This window comes from Plectropomus leopardus, chromosome 3 (assembly GCF_026936395.1).
Source record: "Plectropomus leopardus strain MGB_pleo_1.0 chromosome 3, ASM2693639v1, whole genome shotgun sequence".
NCBI lineage: Eukaryota > Metazoa > Chordata > Actinopteri > Perciformes > Serranidae > Plectropomus > Plectropomus leopardus.
In genome coordinates this window covers 32,473,410-32,491,870 of record NC_142178.1, presented here as the reverse complement: position 1 = coordinate 32,491,870, position 18,461 = coordinate 32,473,410, and the positions used below count along the sequence as shown (strand labels likewise).

Here is an 18,461-nt window from a genome sequence, read left to right as displayed (position 1 = left end):
AATTATTATAATTATACAATTAAAATAAGGTTACAGAAAAAGGATTTATTAGTATTAATTTTAGTATTCGTTCTTATTTTATTCCTGTTTTCGCTATTTTACGTTTCTTTCTGCTAATTTCTGGTAGTTTTCTTTCTTTACCTTTTTTTTTTTTTTTTACCAATTTCTTGCTAATTGTTAATTAATCTGCTCATTGCCTTTTTCCCCATGCTTTTGTGAAAAAAAAAGTCAAGCCAATTGGCTCAGGTTTCTAAGGGTAAAAGGAGAGCTCAAAGCATAATCATCTTCTTTCATTTGTTCCAACATTTTCTATTTGTGTTGTTGTATGTTTAAGGCTGCTTAATCCCTTAAGATCACCACAGTTTAATAAATTGTTATAATATTTAATTTACAAGCTTGCAGCACATGGTTAAGTAAATGTTTGTGTGCACGCATGCGAATGAGCCTTCTTTAATAGTCCTACAACATCTGGCCCAGAATGGGCGTCCCGGTGGTGATGCACGAAGCCCACTGGGACCGCTCATCCCCTCAGTGTAATCTGCAGCTAAAGGATTGTTAAATGCGTGACTACATTGGAGCAGAGAAGACCCTCAGAGGAGGTTAAATCTCTGCAATATGTTTGAATCCCAGTGATTTACATTTTAGACTCTAAAGATGTATGTTTTAAATATCCAAAGAGAGGTCTCCAAACGGAGACACATCTGTATGAACTCCAACATGCACACAGCTGAAGGTAGAAGTAAAGAGGCTTCTCTATGTGCGTGTGGCCTCACATATTCTCCCCACAGATAGGAGAGTGTTGAGGAATAATATGAGTTAACTCAGTAAACAGGTGCTCTAGCAGGTGTACTTGTTTGTACTTAATGACAACATAGAGATGCAACTCTGCTAAAACACAGAGTCAGATGCTCTTCGTTAGATTCCTAATCACCTTATGTAAACATGTTTGAACCCTCTAGGAAAATGTCTGGAGTGCAAAGCAGATTTCTGCCTCTTGTATCCCTCAGTAAAGTAAACGCTTTCCTTCTTTAGTGTCTCATTAGAATCAAAAGATGACATTTTTCCCGATGTTAACATGAATAGCTGTTTGTCCACCCTCTTTTCCAGACACAGTCCCTCCAATTAGCTTTTCAGTGTGTCAGATGTACTCTGGACATAACGTTGCCATTACTCACTGAACATGTGATTGGATGAATTTGCAGTTGGTAACAGATGTTTTCAGTGATTGCTGTTGGTAAGATCTTTAAATCTAAAAAATAACAACGACAAAAAGACACATTGGTCTATAAGTCCCTTACTGTACACTCTAGAAGTGGCTGAAAGATGAGCTTAAAACTATTACTTGCTCAAACGAGGGTGTAATTTCTGTCTAATGATTCTCTGAAATGTGTGTCCCAGTTTTAAATGAGCAAAATCATTTTTAGCTACTGCAGTTGATTGGGAATGACCCTTGCTGAAAGCATCAGCTCAAAAGACAGTAAATCTATTATTGAATGTAAATGCATGCAAATGATGGGTCTGTATCCAGGGTGACTGAGACACAAGTTCTTCTTGTGTGTACTTCTCTCAATAGTAGCTGATGAGTTGTAATTTACTATTCAATGGCCTCAATTACCCTGATGTTGACTTTGAATTTGCCCACTCCACTGATTTGACTGATTTGTCCACTATTGTGACAGGAAACAGCAATTTCCTGGTTAAAATAAAAGGCAACCCATTAATGCTGCAAAGGGAGTAACAATCTGCCAATCAGCTCCACAGTTGGGACTAACGCCATTGTCAGGTGGTGCACCAGAACCAATGAGTATAATAACAACAATGGTGAGTACTATATGCAAGACAGAGCTGCTATTAAAGCTGTCGACAAGTCTTCTCAAAATCCGCCAACATTTTTGTACTTTTCATCATTGTAGACTTAAAATTACTTAAGATTCAAGTGGAGAGATTGGTCTCTATTGAATGGTTATGGGACATTGACTTCCACATAGAAATTTGTTAAAATGGACACAATGACTGTCATTACATGGACATGAGATACTCATTTATGAGACTTGACCTCAGATGAATAATAATATTGCTTCCTGTCTACTGGATGTGTTTTGCTAAAAGGTTTCAAGGAAAGTATTTCAGAACAAATAATGCTGCACCACAGCATAAATCTGAAGCAAATATGTAACCACTAAAACTTGCATGATGCATGAGACTAATCTGCATTTAAGAGTCACATTTGTGCATACTCAGAAGAAATGCTCCTTGGAAAATATTTGCACAAGCTAACAAAGTGACCTTGTTTGATATTCTCTAAGAAAGTAAGTCAGCCCAATCTGCTCCTGTTCTACTGACTTTTTTTGGCCTCTCAGATTCTGGATATGTTTCGATCTCATACAGATACCAGTGAACCAGCTGCTTTTCTGTGCATCGATTTTAAACTTTGCCAAGTCACCTCAATGTTCAGAGTGCCTGAGGTCAATCAATATCTAATCTGTCTCTGTGGTCCTTGTGAGTGTTGTCATGTTCTTGAGATGAAATGTATCTAGTTTCAGGTAAATTCCTTCATCAGACTGCAGCTCAGACCCCAACAGGTGCTTACTGCTACTTCTCTGCAGCTATACATATCTTGAAAGGAGAAATATTTTAAATGAACATAGTAAAATACATCTAACATGATAATATAAAGAATAGAAAATATGCAACAGCAGCATTAAAGTGAAAAATGAGAGTAATATCTGTCAAGGAAAATGTAATCAGCCACTGTATGATAACAATACTTAAAGCCTTTATGAGCGCTCTGCATACAGCAAACTGCATCTTACATCTTGTATATATTGAAAACTGTCTCAGGGGCATTGTGCTTTATCCATTGAGTTAGAAACCAGCTGAAATTTAGTCACCTGTGTAAATATGGCAGCAGATCGTCTCACATTCTGCTTGCATCTGCTCGAATGGTCACGGTAGCGGTGATCCATTTGTATCTTTTATTTGTTGTGTATTTACAATATTGTTTTGATGTGGTATTCATTAGATTGCTTTCTGGAAACCAAGATGCCTTTTGGGGACATTAAACATTGACTCTACTCTGGCAGCGTCCCACTAATGTCCCTCTTAGTGTGGAGTTAATATTGCTGCAAGCAGCAAGCTGTTAGGGGTTGTCTTCTAGCCCTTTGAAACTCCAATATGGAGCACACTAAAATGGGAAAAACCCAGATTAGGATTTTGCTCAAGGGGTGTAAAACTCATCTGCAGCTGCTCTCTACTAAACCATTTGCCAGTTGCCAGAATAAATGTTGCTATTATACATGTCTAAAAATCACTGATACATTAAATTTGTACATTATTATGTATAACATGTGGTTAAGTTTAGGCACAAAATCCACTTAGGGTAGAAAAAGACAGCCCGTTATCAGTCCGAACTTGTCAAACACAGCCACTTTGAACGGGCTTTCAGCGTATATTCCCGACACCAAAAGGCACCTTTTGTGTTTGTGTGATACGCCCCTCGATAGCATCAGTTAAGAGCATGGCCAGATAAAACGAGTCACACTGTTATTATACCCTGCTGGATGGCCGCATGGCCAAATACCACCTGCCTCCTCAGCCTGATACGCAGACAGGCAGCATCACTTGCAAATGCAGCCGGATGTAACCTGTCGCATGCAAATAATACCCCACAGAGTGGTGTCAGGTTGAAATGCTGCCAGTAACGATGCAATATAAGGAGTGTGAGTGTGCCTATAGTGCAGGTTGGAGGGTAGGTGGATGGGTACAACAAACCCTGGACTTTCTTGAGTGAGTCTAGTGTTCCCTTCCTGTCTGAATGTGGGTTGAATGTGTGTTTTTTTCTACAACTTACCATGTGCCTCCTTCCTCTAATACTAACCATGTCAGCATGTGTGTTTGTTGACGTTCCAGCATTAGTTGCCATGTGCTTGTGTTGTCTAAACATAACCACGAGTCATGCCATCCCACCCCTCATGTGCATTTGTTGACATCACGGAAGTGGCATCCCACAATGCAAAGAGCAGATGCAGAATACCTGAAACGTGATATATAGATGCAGAAGAGGTAACGTGACGACTTGGGATGAGTGTTGGAAAAAATCATATTTTGGCTAAGAATAATCACTTATTGTGGCACTACACTGTCTGGAGATGCAGTGATGTCTAGTAAAAAAAAAAAAAAAATCATTTGTCGCACAATTCCTGGCTGGTAAAAAGCAGCCATGTTTTGTGCGTAAACAGCCACTAGAAGAACATCGATGACTCACTAAAACACAAGCGATTTTGTTGTTTGTTGGTCTCAAACAGTGGTCTGAAGCATGGTGGGTGTCATGTCATCCACCATCTCCTCCTCCAGCACCTCCAAATGACAAAGTCAGCTCATATGCTATGTCACTTTATAAATATTGATATGATATGTATGCATCATATAAATGTACCTTATACGTATGTAGTTTGCAAAAACGTACAATGCCAACATTTTCTACCAGGGTTAAGGACTGGGTTTCACTACTGACTACTGGTGTGCCGTGTTACATTTTATGTGTCTGCATGCTGTGATCAGCAAAACAAAGTAATTGATACAGTATGTGCTTGTATATAATTTTAGTTGCATGTTTGTCTTGGTGTCTTAATGCTTTTGCATTTATTGGTTCCATGGTTCTACTAATGGCGAGTCACAACGTTAAATTGTCAATGCGATGATATTTACACAAATGGCACTTGGCCTATAGGGAATGTGAACTCAATACAGCATGCACTTTATTAGGATCACATCATTGATCAAAAGAAATCATTACTCTGGAAATTGGAACAACATGTAATTAAGTAATACATAAGCAATTCATATGCCTTTGTGTATCAAAAATGTACAGTGTGTGTAAGTATTATATACATTCAGAAATAAATAAAACATCACACAGTTGATAAGAGGGAGGAAGAGCTGGGATATTGTCCACACAGAAGATAGCTGTTCAAGACCAACAAATCAGGTGTGTTTAAGCGAGTCATTGCTGTATTTCCTGCTGATTCTAAGCCACCAAACGTAGCTGTTTTGTCGCTTTTTTCCATCACAGATAGTGCCAAAAAAAGCAGTTGTCTTTTACCGAGATTTAACTGAATTTGTATGACTATTTCCAAACTGCATTCAGTCAAATACATTGACAAAGGAAAAAGGACAATTTTGAATTTCACTGAACAGTTTTGTGTGATATTTGATTTCAAACCTGTGGCAGGTTTTTTTTCTCAATGATTTGTTACACCTTTGAGTGTCATGACAGGAAAAAATGAGCACACCATGGACACTGAGTCTGTAAAAACGATTTTGAAGCCAGCGAGTCCTTTCAAGGGTGAACGACTCATAAAGTGAATTGCCTGTGTGTCTACTTGCTGCAACATCCTAGCAAAAGATGACAGCCGGTTTATTTCTATACAATACAACTGAGCTTTAATGATTGAGGATTCGAATGAGGGCCCCCAGTGGGCTCTGAAATGGAAATATAGGAGGTCACTAAGGCTATGAGAGAGATATATAGTAGCCATTTGAAATTGATAGATGCCTCCAGGCCACGCTGTCTGTATTGGTATGTTCAGTGCATCTATTGAGGTTGTGGATCTTGGAACATATCAGTGGGCACTGGGTTTATTGCTGATAACTGAAAAAAAGAACAACTGTTGCAATTTTGGAAATGGAGAATGTCAGAGGGAAGCTTTCTGCAGGTAACACAGAGGGCAGTACCACCCGTAGAGGTCAGATTTTCTTAAAATGTCTTATTAGTCTTAATGTCACCCAATTGCCAGAAAAATATTCTGAAAACCACAGGTATGTTACATTTGTACCTTATCAGGCAGCCAACAATGTTGGGCTTCATGTATGGTTAGGTTTAGGAACCAAAACCACTGGGTAAGGGTTAGGAAAAGATAATGTTCAGGCTTAAAAAAAACAGTTTTGATTACACAACCAGCTGGCTGTGGAAGGTATTGATGTCTCAGTAAAAAAACAACCACTTTTTGTAGCACTATCCCGGCAGGAAATGCAACAATGTCTCAGTGAAAAACAAAAGCTTTCCACTGCATTATCCCGACAGGAAATGCAGCAATGTCTTGATAAAAAGCAACCATGATTCGTGGCCCCATCACAGCAAAAAATGTAGTGATGTCTCAGTAAAAAAAACAAACGCTATTTGCGGCACTATCCTAGCAGAAAATGCAACAATGTCTGGTTAAAGATGTCTGCGATGTCTCAATGAAAAAACAAAAACAAAACAAACAAAAAAAGAAATGCTTTCCATGGCTGTATCCCCAGTGAAAAAACAGATATGGGTAACTAAAAAAACATGTTTTGTGGCTAAAAAGCTGCTGCAAACACAGTAATTGTTTCCTAAAAGACAACTCAAACAGTGGTCTACAGCTTGGCAGGCATTTTGCCAAGGAGACACACCATCCACCATCCTGTCCTCCACTCAAAGACAAAGTCAGCTGGCACTTTAGAAACATTGATACTATGCGTATGAAATGTACAATAATCAAGGTTTGCAGACATGTACAAGACCAACATTTTCTTCTGGCAACTGGGCTGGTGAAATTAAGATTTTAACACTTTTAAGCAAAGGACACTTCAACAGTGCTGCAGCAAGGTAAGAAGTTAAACCACTTGAGTTCAGTAAAAACAAAATTTTCATGGCATGTTCAACCACACTTTAAATTTGACAACATCGAAAGGCACTGATTGGCCAATCTTTTCATCTGAATTTTAAATAAAGGGCCCACCAGTACCATGTATTATCAGATACTGTACATGCAACCTTTATAGGCATAAACACACAGCGCATAATAAAAAGACGGACGCATACAGAGTGAGCAGTAAGTAAGAGAGGCGTTACATAACTACTGCACTACTGACATGGAGCTTCACATATGGGACACTGTAGAGATAAACATGCAGCTTTCAGGAAGCAGTCCAGATGCAAACCAAAGCCCAGTCTAATAACACAGACACTCTGCCTGAGGACGCACTGAAATAAGTCATCACAACTAACTAAAAACATGCTGTGTGTATGATGCAGTCTGCTGTACCTGTTAGTAGCTAAGTCTGTCCATGGAGGTTTAAAGATGTTGCCTTTTTCATCCTGCAGTGAAAATAATAATGAAAACACATAAATCTTTTTATGCAGCACTTTTCAAAACAAGATTACAAAGTACATAGCTGAACAAGAATTAAAACATTTCAGGACTGCAATAAGGCAAGTCAAATCAGTACACTTAAAATAATGCGAAAATAAAATACCCAAAAATAAGCCAAAAAAACAAAACAAAACAATTATTATTATTATTATTATTATTTTTTTTAAAGAAAATGTGTTCTGATCAGAGATTTAAAAGATTTCATTGATTCTCAGAGCTTCAGATCTTCAGGCAGGGAGTTTTAGCACTTTGGGGTCATGACTTCAAAAGCCTGGTCACCATCAGTCTGAGCCGGGACATAGAAACACCCGGCAGAGCCCTGCCTGAGGACCTGAGATCTGAGGCTGCACGCTGGCTCATAGGGGAGCAGCAATTCTGTAATGTAACTGGGAGCCAAACCATAAAGTGCTTTCAAGGTAATCAGTAAAATCTTGAAATATATATCCTAAAACTGGTAACCAGTGAAGAGGGATTCAAGCAGGGATGACTCTATCTTCTAGTATTAGTTTAAGCCAGTGTGTGGTACTTTTACATGTAAATTAATGTCTGTAATGTCCGTTACATCAAGCCCTTGCAAACAAGTTGCCAATAATATTACCGCCTGGGGAAGCTCTTTGTATTTCACAGATTTGTTTTGTTTTGTTTACTTTTTCTGCTCAGCACTGCTTTCTGTTTTGTTTTCTAAATGCTTCGTGTGTGACTTTGATGTTTTATTTTAATATGTATGTTTACAATTAAAAAATAAAGATTTCTAAACGAAAAAGAAAAAAAGGAATAAGGGAAAGACGATAGCTATTGAGCAGCAGCTAGGAGTATGCAATGAATCATAATGATCTTATCTAATATATGATATAAAAGCACTAATGGTTTTCTCAAGATCAGGACCAGAGAGAACACCCCAGACTTTTAAGAAGTTCCTCAATTGATAAGAACACGATCGAAACATTTTTGTACCTTGTTTTTCAAATGGAAAGGTCACTGTCAAATATTACACTCAAGTATCTGCCTGCAGGCTTGACATTTTGTAGACAGCAAACCAGGATGTTTTTGTAAAATTGGGATGGACTTCAGAGAACAAAGTCATTGATTTCAGATTTGTTTTTATTCAGCTGGAGTAGTTTCGGGAGGTCCAGCTCTTGATATCTGACTGAGAAGATAATATATTATAAGAATCGCCTTCTATAGAAATTAGGAAGTACTTTGCGTATTTCTCTGCTTGGACCCCAGAAAACAAATTGTTCCGATTTTCTTGTACTTGTACCGTCCTCTGTCTCCGGGGCAGGAGGCACAGAGAGTTTGCCGTGCAGAACTGGTACTTAAAGAACGAGAAAACAATGCAAACAATGGAAACACTCAGGTGGGAAATAGGGGTTTTACTTAATTATAGATAAACCGCAGTGTATCCGAGGTTGCCATCCATTGAGAACTGTGTTTATTTTCACAGTGACTCTGTGACAGGGCTCTCTACTGTTAAGCTCAACTCCGTTCAGCTTGTTTTGACTCGGCTCATTTCGCTCCATCGACTCTCAACACTTTTGCTGGCTGCCACTCACACCCATTATGCAGATTCCCCGTCACACCGAGATTTAGGGGTGCCTCATCTGACTGGCTCACACACAAACACACAAACACACAGTGAGCTTTCTTTGTTTATTTTTGCCTCATTAACTAATGAGTCATCCACTCAGTCATTGTGGGAGCGCTCCTGTCTTGGCTGTCACTCGGTAATTGCTGGAATATGTTGAGACAACATCTAATTTAGACAAGGGTCACCGGGGAGATGCAGGCTGAGACCTTTTCGGTTCTGGCTGAGATGAGACAGTGAAGGATGAGGGAGTGCTGTGCTTGTGGCAACCTTGGCATTAGAGGAGCTGTTCTTTCCAAGTTTCAGTGAGTGTGTGTGGGCAACTTTAAGCTACTATTTTCAGAATATTTATATGATTATGGCACACAGGGTGAGTTCTCACTGAATGTTTTGTTACTAAAAAAACAACGCAATCCCTGAGATTAGAGCTGCATATCAACATCACTTTTCTTGTGCTTTGCTCAGACATTTTTCCAAAGTATTGAAACCTTTGGACCCTGAGAAAATTGGTCTAATTTCTTTTGAAAACATGGGGGAAAAGGCAGGGAGCAACATGGCAAGAAATGTCATTCAAACTGCAAGAAATTAGCAAATTAAAAAAAAAAAAAAGTTATTTAAAATAAACTAGAGAAAAATGTCCAGAAAAACATATTCAATTTTATCATAATTATACATTGATTGATATTAATAATATATTTGGGGGGCTTTTTAAAAATAATCTGCAATAATCTCTTCTTTACTTTCATTTTAATTATGTTATTTATTTATTGAATTTTTCGTACATTTTTATTGATTTCTCACTAATTCTTGGTTCAAGTTTCTCATTGCCTTCTTCCCATGTTTTGAAAGAAATCAAGCCAGTTTACTCAGGTTTCAAAGGGTTAAGGAAAAGGGAACCAGCCTGACTAGTTGAAGAAAAATGATTCACCAAACATGTAGATACATAGCACATTAAAACAGGATTGTTGTGGAACTTAAAATGTTAGCTGTCAGAGACAAATGTCAGATGCCCCTTCTGGCCTCCGCACTGACGGGTTTGATGAGGTGGACTCCTTTTTACAGAGACACCGGTAAAAAGGAAACAATGTAAGCAGCGTGTGCCAAAGAGAAAACATGCTACCTTCATGACTGGCTGGGTTTTCTTTTTCATCAGGGACTCCACAGTAATGTTGCTTCCTGTTAAAGATGGACGCCTGGTGCTTCAGTGTAAACTTCTTGATGAGACCTAATAAACAGACAAAAACAAAGCACAGTCAAAACAGTTTCAGTCACTGAGTTAATAATGTGCTTGTTGCGTTCAGCATATTGTGACTTAATTAGGATTTCTTTAAGGTTTTGGGCTGTGCGAACAATGTTTTATCTTTTTTATTGTTCATCCTCTTTTCGCTCCAGGTTGCCATGGCGGTATGTACCAGAGGAAGCTGTACCGCGACCTGATGGTTAACTACAATCGTCTGGAAAGACCCGTCCAAAATGACTCTGCACCTATCGTTGTGGAACTCGGTCTCACGCTGCTACAAATCATTGACGTGGTGAGTGTGTGTGTTTTGTTTGAGTACGAAGTATGTTTGAAGACAGACTGAAAAAACAAACAAAAAAAACCAAAAAAAAACGAGGGTGTGTGTGGAATTCATTTGGAAATCAACACAAAGAGTTAGTCACAGAAAGTTGGGTTGACACTCTGTCAAACTTTTGCATATTTTTTCAGGATTTTTTTGTTTTGTTTGTGTTCAAGGTATTTCATCTGATTTATCCACAGTGACTGTGGCGCATGCTAATGCTCACACCTTGTGCTTACTACACTTCATCTTCTCTGAACTGTTATTCCAGCAGTGGCAGCACCCAACCAAGTGAAACTTTATTCGTCTTTGAAATAGCAAGTTCTTAGTTTCTCCCAGAGATGCTTTTTCATTTTGTGGCACTGCAGACCCTCAGTCCTTTCTTTCATTTGACAAGAAAATTCAATTTCAGTGTTGAGACATGCCTCTCACATTTTTTTTGAGCTGCTCGTGTTTAGGGTAAGAGTGTCAGGGTAGCCAATCAGAGGCAGAATAGTCAGAGTAAAGCGGTTCATTCCTTTGCTATCCAAGGAAAGGCAGTTTCGTGGACCAGACACGGCTGCCAGAGCAAAAAAAGAGATTCATTGCAGATTCATCTGGTTCCCAGGTTAATCACCGCTCACTGCGACCATTACTGTGTTATGTCTGTACGGTTGGTACACTGGCTGTTTGGGGTCAGTCAACTGTACAAACTGGTGAGCTCGTCTGTCCTTCCTGGAGGAGGGATCCCTCCTCAGTCGCTCTTCCTGAGGTTTCTACCATATTTTTCCCTGTTAAAGGGGTCCTTTTGGGCATGTTATATGTTGTAAAGCCCTCTGAGGCTGATAATGATTTGTGATATAGACTTGAAATTATTGAACTGGAATTGAACTGAAATTACAATTTGTGCAGCCCTTTGGGACATGTTTTGTGATTTTGCTACAATTAATTTTGACTGGCATTGAGCAGTAAAACTGTCTGAAGATAACTCTACACTCTGAGGGGTCATTTTATTTAGCCAAGAAACTCAAAAGCATGCCATTTTTACTCTTTGTTTTGTTTTGTTTTTTTTATTGTAAATATTAAAAAGAGAAGCAGCATGTTGATTAGTGAACTTCAGAGGAGTTGGCAGGAGCTTCTCTTTCAACCTTTGGACAGGACAGATTAACTGTTTTCAGTCTTTCTTTTAAGCTTAAACTAACTTGATGTTGCTGTACCCTCATATTTACCACACAAATATGGTATCAATATTAACCTCTAACTCTCTGCAAGAAAGCAAATATGTTTAGTTCTTAAAATGCCAAACTATTCCTTTAAACACTTTCTGTACACTCTCCGAACCAGAACACAGTAGCGATGTTTACTTTTCTTAACTCTTTTCTTGGAGGAAAGCTTTGTTGGAAACATCAGTTCTTTTCCATTTTACAGCCACAAACACACTCACAAAAACATACCCAGAAACACACAGAAACCTCATTTAGATCAATATGGCCACAATCTTCTCTTTCTCTGTCGCTCTTCACTCTTTTTCATGTCAAACCTTCGGCTCTTAAATCGACACTTCTGTGGTTTGGGTAGAGTTTCTGTCACATTTCATTTGATGTTTTGCTCCCTCTGCGTTCACCCTGTGCTTCATTGTGAGTTTCCTCCTGTTCCTCGTCTTATGCACCTATCCTCTCTTCAACCCACACATAACCTCTTGCCTGTTAGCCCCACCACACAGCCGGAGCACTCATCCAAAAAACCCAAGCCGACACCCCGTCACATCCCAGAGCCAGCCCTGTCACAAGACGTGTATGTTTTCTCATGATAACTACATGCTGGTAAGAGCTGGGCTGGTATATAGGATTTCCATTCTATTATTAATACAGGCAAGTTTTCTACTGCACTTATAAAACAGCATTTTAGTATATTCTTAGAGCTTGCAAATGAGAGAGAGTCAAGAGGCGAGGTAATTTCCAGAGAGAACATATGGCGTCTTTTAAACACTATGCCCAAGACCCTTTGTGCCTTTTTTGAATGACAGGTTAATCTTACATGTTTTTAATTTGGTGAAAAGTTTTAGATAATGTAATGACTTTAAGTTATAGCTCTGACAAAGTCTAACCTCATACATTGGCCACAAATTTCCATAGACAAACACACATTTATGCAACACACTGTTTATGCAATGCTTGTCATTATTGTTGTTATCTACATTGTTCACTACCTCAATACATAATGGATAAGATGGCAACACCACATGAATTAATGCTTGCTGGGCAGTTGTAAATAATGTAAGGTAGGTAGTGTGTGTGTATGTGCTTATATGAGTGTGTAATGTGCCCTTTGATTCCTCCATCTGCTCTGGGTAACTCTCTAACCAGGGAACTGGGGCAGGTCAGCACAGACCACAGACACCACGATCATCACCATGAATAATGACAGAGACATGGGCAAACTGACAGCTGAGCGCAGGACTGGTCACAGTTCAGTATGTGAAGGGCCATCATGTGTCTTACTGCAGCCAAAAAAACTAAGGTTCAGTGGCGAATATAATGCATGGATGTATTAAGAAGTCTGGATACAGCCATGGAGGTACTCATTGGCACATGAAGCAAAAAAAAGCTTTATTTCCAGGTATAAAATAGTCACATCTATGGGCCTATGAGACTTGCGCACTAGAGACTTACAGTGGCCGAATGTTGCCCGAGAGGGTAACTTCCACCGACAAAGCTGCTGACTTCTGGTTTAGTGCTGTGTTAGCTAGAATAGCAGTCTAAAAAAATTTAGCATGCTCTATTAGAGTTTCCAAATGTTATCGAACTGGATGGCTTAAATCTAGATAGTGAAATGAGTCAATACGCTGGTGTTTTGATGCTCACAAAAAAATATCCACTGATTTACAGACATCTCTTTCTTTTTTGTAAGTATATCATGGATGTATTATAGGGAAGTCTGGATACATACATGGGGGCGGGGCCTCGTTCATTCCTATGAGAACTGCTCTGTGGCGCATGAAAAAAAGCTGTTTTTCCACGTTTAGAATTGTGTAAAATACCCAAATCTACTGGCCCGAGCGGGTAACTTCTGCCAGTGGAGCAACCGAATTCATCATTAGCGCCTCACTATCTTGAATGGCGGTCTCTTTTAGACTTTCCACATGTTATTGAACCGAATGGTTTAAATCTAGATAGTGATAGTAGTCATTTCGCGGGGGAGGTTTGATACTCACAAAAATTATTTACTGATTTACAGACGTCTCTTTCCCGATGTATGTCAATGGGGAAAAGTCTTTCTGGGCCATTGTGCATCACATGACAGACTCGAATGGTGTAATTCCACTTTTGGCGCACTTAAAGTAGACTAATACCGCTCTCATATTTGCCCTTTAAACATAAGGCAACAAGCAGTGTTAGCTTACCTGAGCACAAACAGTGGGAACGGGAAGGGGGCAGCTAACATGGTGCTGTCTAAAAGTACCAATTTCCAGCAAGCCGGACGTTTTCAGTCCATATGCTAAGCTAAGACAACCACCTGCTGATCCGAGCTTAATATTTAATGGACAGATATGAGTGTTGCATCGATCTTCTCATCTAAAGACCTGACAGGATTACAGGGTAAGAGGGGAAAAATATTCACTGTGCTCGTCTGTAATTCAACCCATTGTTATAGAAATTCTGCAGGATGCGTAAAAAAAGAGAAAACCAGTACCTGCAGATGACATCATACGACCATATAGGCCTATATGTTGGGAACAATATTTTTACTGTGAATCATAGTAGCAAATAATATTTTTGACTTCCTCCAATGTCACATAAAAAGTCAAATTTCAACAGAGCTGATAAAGCACAGAGGACGGAAAAGAAGCTCTTCCTGCAGGAAAAATTGAGTAGGTACTGCAGCTGTAATTATTACAGAAATTACCCCCATATGTGCTCCAGACAAGATTAGTGCAGGTTTAGAGAAATAAATCCAGTCAGAATGGCGCTAAGAGCAAATAAGAGTATTTCCAAAAATGTTTGCTCTGAGTAATGGATCTGAATATCTCCTGCACCACCTACGAGGTTTCATGTAGTGCATGTAAGTAGAAAGAAAAGAGAGAAAGAATGAAATTAAACAAACCTAAAAAAAAAAAAAGGCTGTAAGTCGAGAGTTGTTGGTGATCATAGTGTTACTTAACAACTCTTCACAAGTCGTCCTGACAAAGATTCCCACAGTCAGAGACAATCCTCTTAATAAATGTGGCTTTTCACAATATGATGGCAGCTTTCTGCGTGTGTTCACATTTTATTTGAACAACCTTGTGACATAAATGTAGAGAGACACATCCCATTGTGTGCTTGCTAAACCAGGCTGTGTTGAATTCACCTGAAATTCGACCGCATCTGTTGGAGCATTATTAAATCACGAAGGCGTCCTGTTCAACCCCCATGTCACAATGCCCTGTTTAAGAGCTTTTTTTTGTAGAAATTGATGGAAATCTGAGGTGAAGTCTGGTGCAGGGAGCACAATAGATGATTCTTAGGTATGATTAAGGATTTCAGGATTTCTTTTCTTCACTGTTTGTCGATTGAAATGCTGATTCTCAGATCTGGATTGAAAGAAAATATAAAAGGTATATTGTTCCCTTCTGGGAATAAAACACAGATAAAAAAGCCGATTCTGGAACAATGCACATGGAGATTTACAGCAAAGCACCAATTCATATATATATGACAGCATGTTTTTGTCGTGGGGAATATGGTGTCAGATGACTTGCAATAAACTACAGTTAAGGAGCTTTCACTGAATGCAAGTGTCCATCTTGCCCTTGACAGTCTGTCTAAAACCAATCAGAGCAGATTTATGAGGAGATTAGAGTGTTCATGGCGGCAGTGACAGGCCTGAAACAGGCTATTGCAGCTGAGCGAAATCCCACAAAACGCCACAAAAGAGAGGCCAAGCACAAGACAGAGTGAAAACACAGCAACCTTCTGAATCTCCACGATTGCGAGCTCAATTGCGAACATACACACTCACCAAAGGGATAGAAAATTGTTGCTTTGTGAAGCAAACAATGTAAGGCTGTTCTATTTCAGCAGCGGAGAAAGGAGGCTGTTTAGAGGAGGGACAGACCAGCAAAGGACAGGGGGAGAAAAGATTGGAGGGAGTTAAGGAGGAGGTGAGGGGGCGGGGATGAGAGAAAGAGAGGTGCAACAATTGTGTGGAGATCGATTTCCATTATAAGAAGTAAGAGCAGCGAGTCTGCTTTGGTTGTCATTGATGACAGAGTTTAAGCACCTTTAAGTTCATCCATACATCTCAATAATAATGACAATGTGTTGCAAAAACAATATTCGCATTCATATCAGGGGTGGTTCCAAACCTGAGTACGTAGTTTATCCATGTTGATCTATGTTATCCATGTTAAGTTCTGTTGCATCACCACGTCAGTATCTCAGGAGGATGGAGGGACACCTGAGGAAGAGAGACACATACTTTTTGAGTTAACGAAACCCATGTCTTCCTAACTGGAAAAGTTGTGCTGGTTTAAGTTTCTTAAATCTGGCTTCAAATATATCTGGAGCAAAAAGTCATTAAGCTCAAGCCTGCAAACATACAGGCTTAAGGGCTGATCACACTGAGATGAATAGAGAGGCATCGCCAGCAAAAACATTGTTTCCCTATGGTACGGCGCCTGTCGGTCCTCCTCTCTTGCTGCTACGCGCCACATTTTTCTGGCTGTTTTTGGGTGCGCATAAAAGCTAAAATATTTTCGACTTTTCAGCACAAGATACAAAGTCAAACACTCATCAGTGTTGCTTTTGCTCACATGCACACAGTATGTGCTGCAGCCCCGTTCAAGGTCGTGCCTGGTGCAATGCGTCTGTGTGATCACCCCTTTAGTCAAAATTAAAGGTGCCCTGTGTGGTTTTTTTTGGCCATTAGAAGCTCTGTGGAGCAATTTGTTGTAAGGGGCCAAAAGTCACACAATTTGTTACTTATGTAGAAGTAACAAATTGTAAGAAGCTTAACATTTTAATGTACAATCTCACTAGTAGCTATCGCTGTACAATAAATATAGTTCAATAAAAATAGTGAATGAAATGGAAATAATCAAGTAGAGAAGAAAAAACTCAAAATTAAACTTAAATACAGTATTGAAGTAAATGTAGTTCCTCACTTTCCCCAACTGGACTGTAAGGGTGCACACAACATATTTTGGTGAGAAAAAAAGAGTGTATACATAACTTTGGGTAATATTCAAGAAATCTACAGGATACCCTTAACTGGATCATTATCACGTCCTCTAGTGTTCATCGTGTTTAAGAACTCTGTTCCCAGATGTGAAAGACCACTGCTCTCATGCAGAGTCCTGAGAAATCACCCATTTTTTTAGTCTTTGAAAGGTTCAGGTTTAATTGAATAACTGTTACAATTAAAACAATAAATATTAAATAGCCTGCAAATGTACTAACACAAAACCAATGCTGTGACAAAATGGAAATTATCCCCAATTCATCAGCTAACTTACAGTTTGAAACTGTAGACGGATATAAGATGACTTTTTGACTTTTCATTTTTGCAGTGGAATCTTTTTGAAGTGATACATTTTTCCACTCCCATTTACATAAATGAAGGTGGACTAAAAATACTGCACATCTCAGTCTATTGTGAAACAACAGCACCACAAACCACGTGGTTTTAAAACGGAAGTGGCTGCATAAAACGTAAGATCATCATTACTCTGTGATATGAACTCAAAGGGAAAAAAATGCACTGTCATCTTATTTAATGTAATGACATCAGCTGAAAATACTGTACACTTAATCGAGGACTTTTCAAAGGACCAAACTTGTGATTTTGCAAGTTTTATCCCATTAACTCCAAATTTTGCTTACTTTACAATACTGTCAAACATTTTTGGAAAGCCCTGATATGGCCCTTTGCTCCTTTAAGGAAAGGACTATGCAACCAGTAGTCCATCTGAGCACACTTATCTGTGACTATCTCTCAACATAAGAATAACTTTCATTTTTCAGGTTCCACCTCTGAAATTGCGTGCCTGAGAGAAAGAGAGAGAGAGAGAGAGAGAGAGAGAGAGAGAGAAAAGCGGGATGAAACGAGCGAGAACAGAAACTGTGTGATAAGAAAGAAAACTGTACAGTAGATTAGGTCTGCTGGGATGAGAAATAGAAAGAAATAAAGTGAGCAAATTGATTTCATGATTTGATTTCACCACAGTAACATTAAAGGAAAAGTTTTCAAAGGGTTGGACTTGTGGTGTTATTCCAGCTCGTGTCATCGATGGAAGATAACGGGATAAATCACTAAAGCGATCTGTGAAAATAAAAAAGGACAAATGTGCAGAGCAACAGAGACGAGAAGATGCTGAGCAGTTTGCACAGTTCTTAAAGGGTAAGAGGGAGGTAATGAGCCAGACACTCAGCGTACCAGTGTGCAACAAGAAGCAAAACTTGTCGCTGTCATGTAGGATTTTGCAAAACAGACTTTAAAGAAGTCCATTCCCACCTCAGAGTTTTTTTGTCTCTCCTTCCTTGTGGCTCTACTCCTGACCTCTTTCAATGCTTTTTCTCTTTGCTGTCTCATGAATTATCTCAGCCTCTGTCTGTTCTGATTCTCTTTCTGTCAATCTGGATTCCTCTCACTCTCTCCTCTTTACTTTGTCCTTGCTATGCTCCCCTCTTTCTTTTTCTTTCATGGCCATTTGACCACAAACTGACCCTTGTGAAATATAAAAATGCAGCCTATGCCACTGACTGTTTATTTCTATTTTCATGACATAGACGGAAATTGCCGTGAACTCATCTCTTTGTAAAATTGCCACATCTTTTCTGCTCAGTGTCACTGTCCATTCCTGTGCAAATTGCTCTCTTTTGTTATATTTTTTCATTCCCTTTTGTTTACAATTCCAATTGTTTAAAATGGCAAAACACGACGTCTGTTTCATTACATCATAAGAATCTCGTAAAAGGGGAGAAAGCTGAATGCATCATTGTCATTCAGTGAGCACGCCAGCCCCGAGTCATCTGGGTTGCAGTTTGACTTCATTGCCGATCTGTCTCATAATCCCACCTCGTGTTTACCAGACATGCAGTATTTATTTTTTTATTTTCTCACCCTGAAGAATAATTTCTGTCTCCAGCCATGTCTACTCACTGCTGATAATTCTCTCTC

General features: G+C 39.2%; 1 protein-coding gene across 1 annotated transcript in view; it reads left to right on the top strand.

Annotated features, from left to right (window-relative positions):
* The window catches only part of chrna8 (cholinergic receptor, nicotinic, alpha 8), a 47,025-nt gene that overhangs the window by 903 nt on the left and 27,661 nt on the right, over positions 1-18,461 (top strand). The window contains exon 2 of the mRNA XM_042485486.2: positions 10,156-10,295. Within this exon, the coding sequence (XP_042341420.2) occupies positions 10,156-10,295 (140 nt within the window). The remainder of the gene's footprint in view (positions 1-10,155; positions 10,296-18,461) is intronic.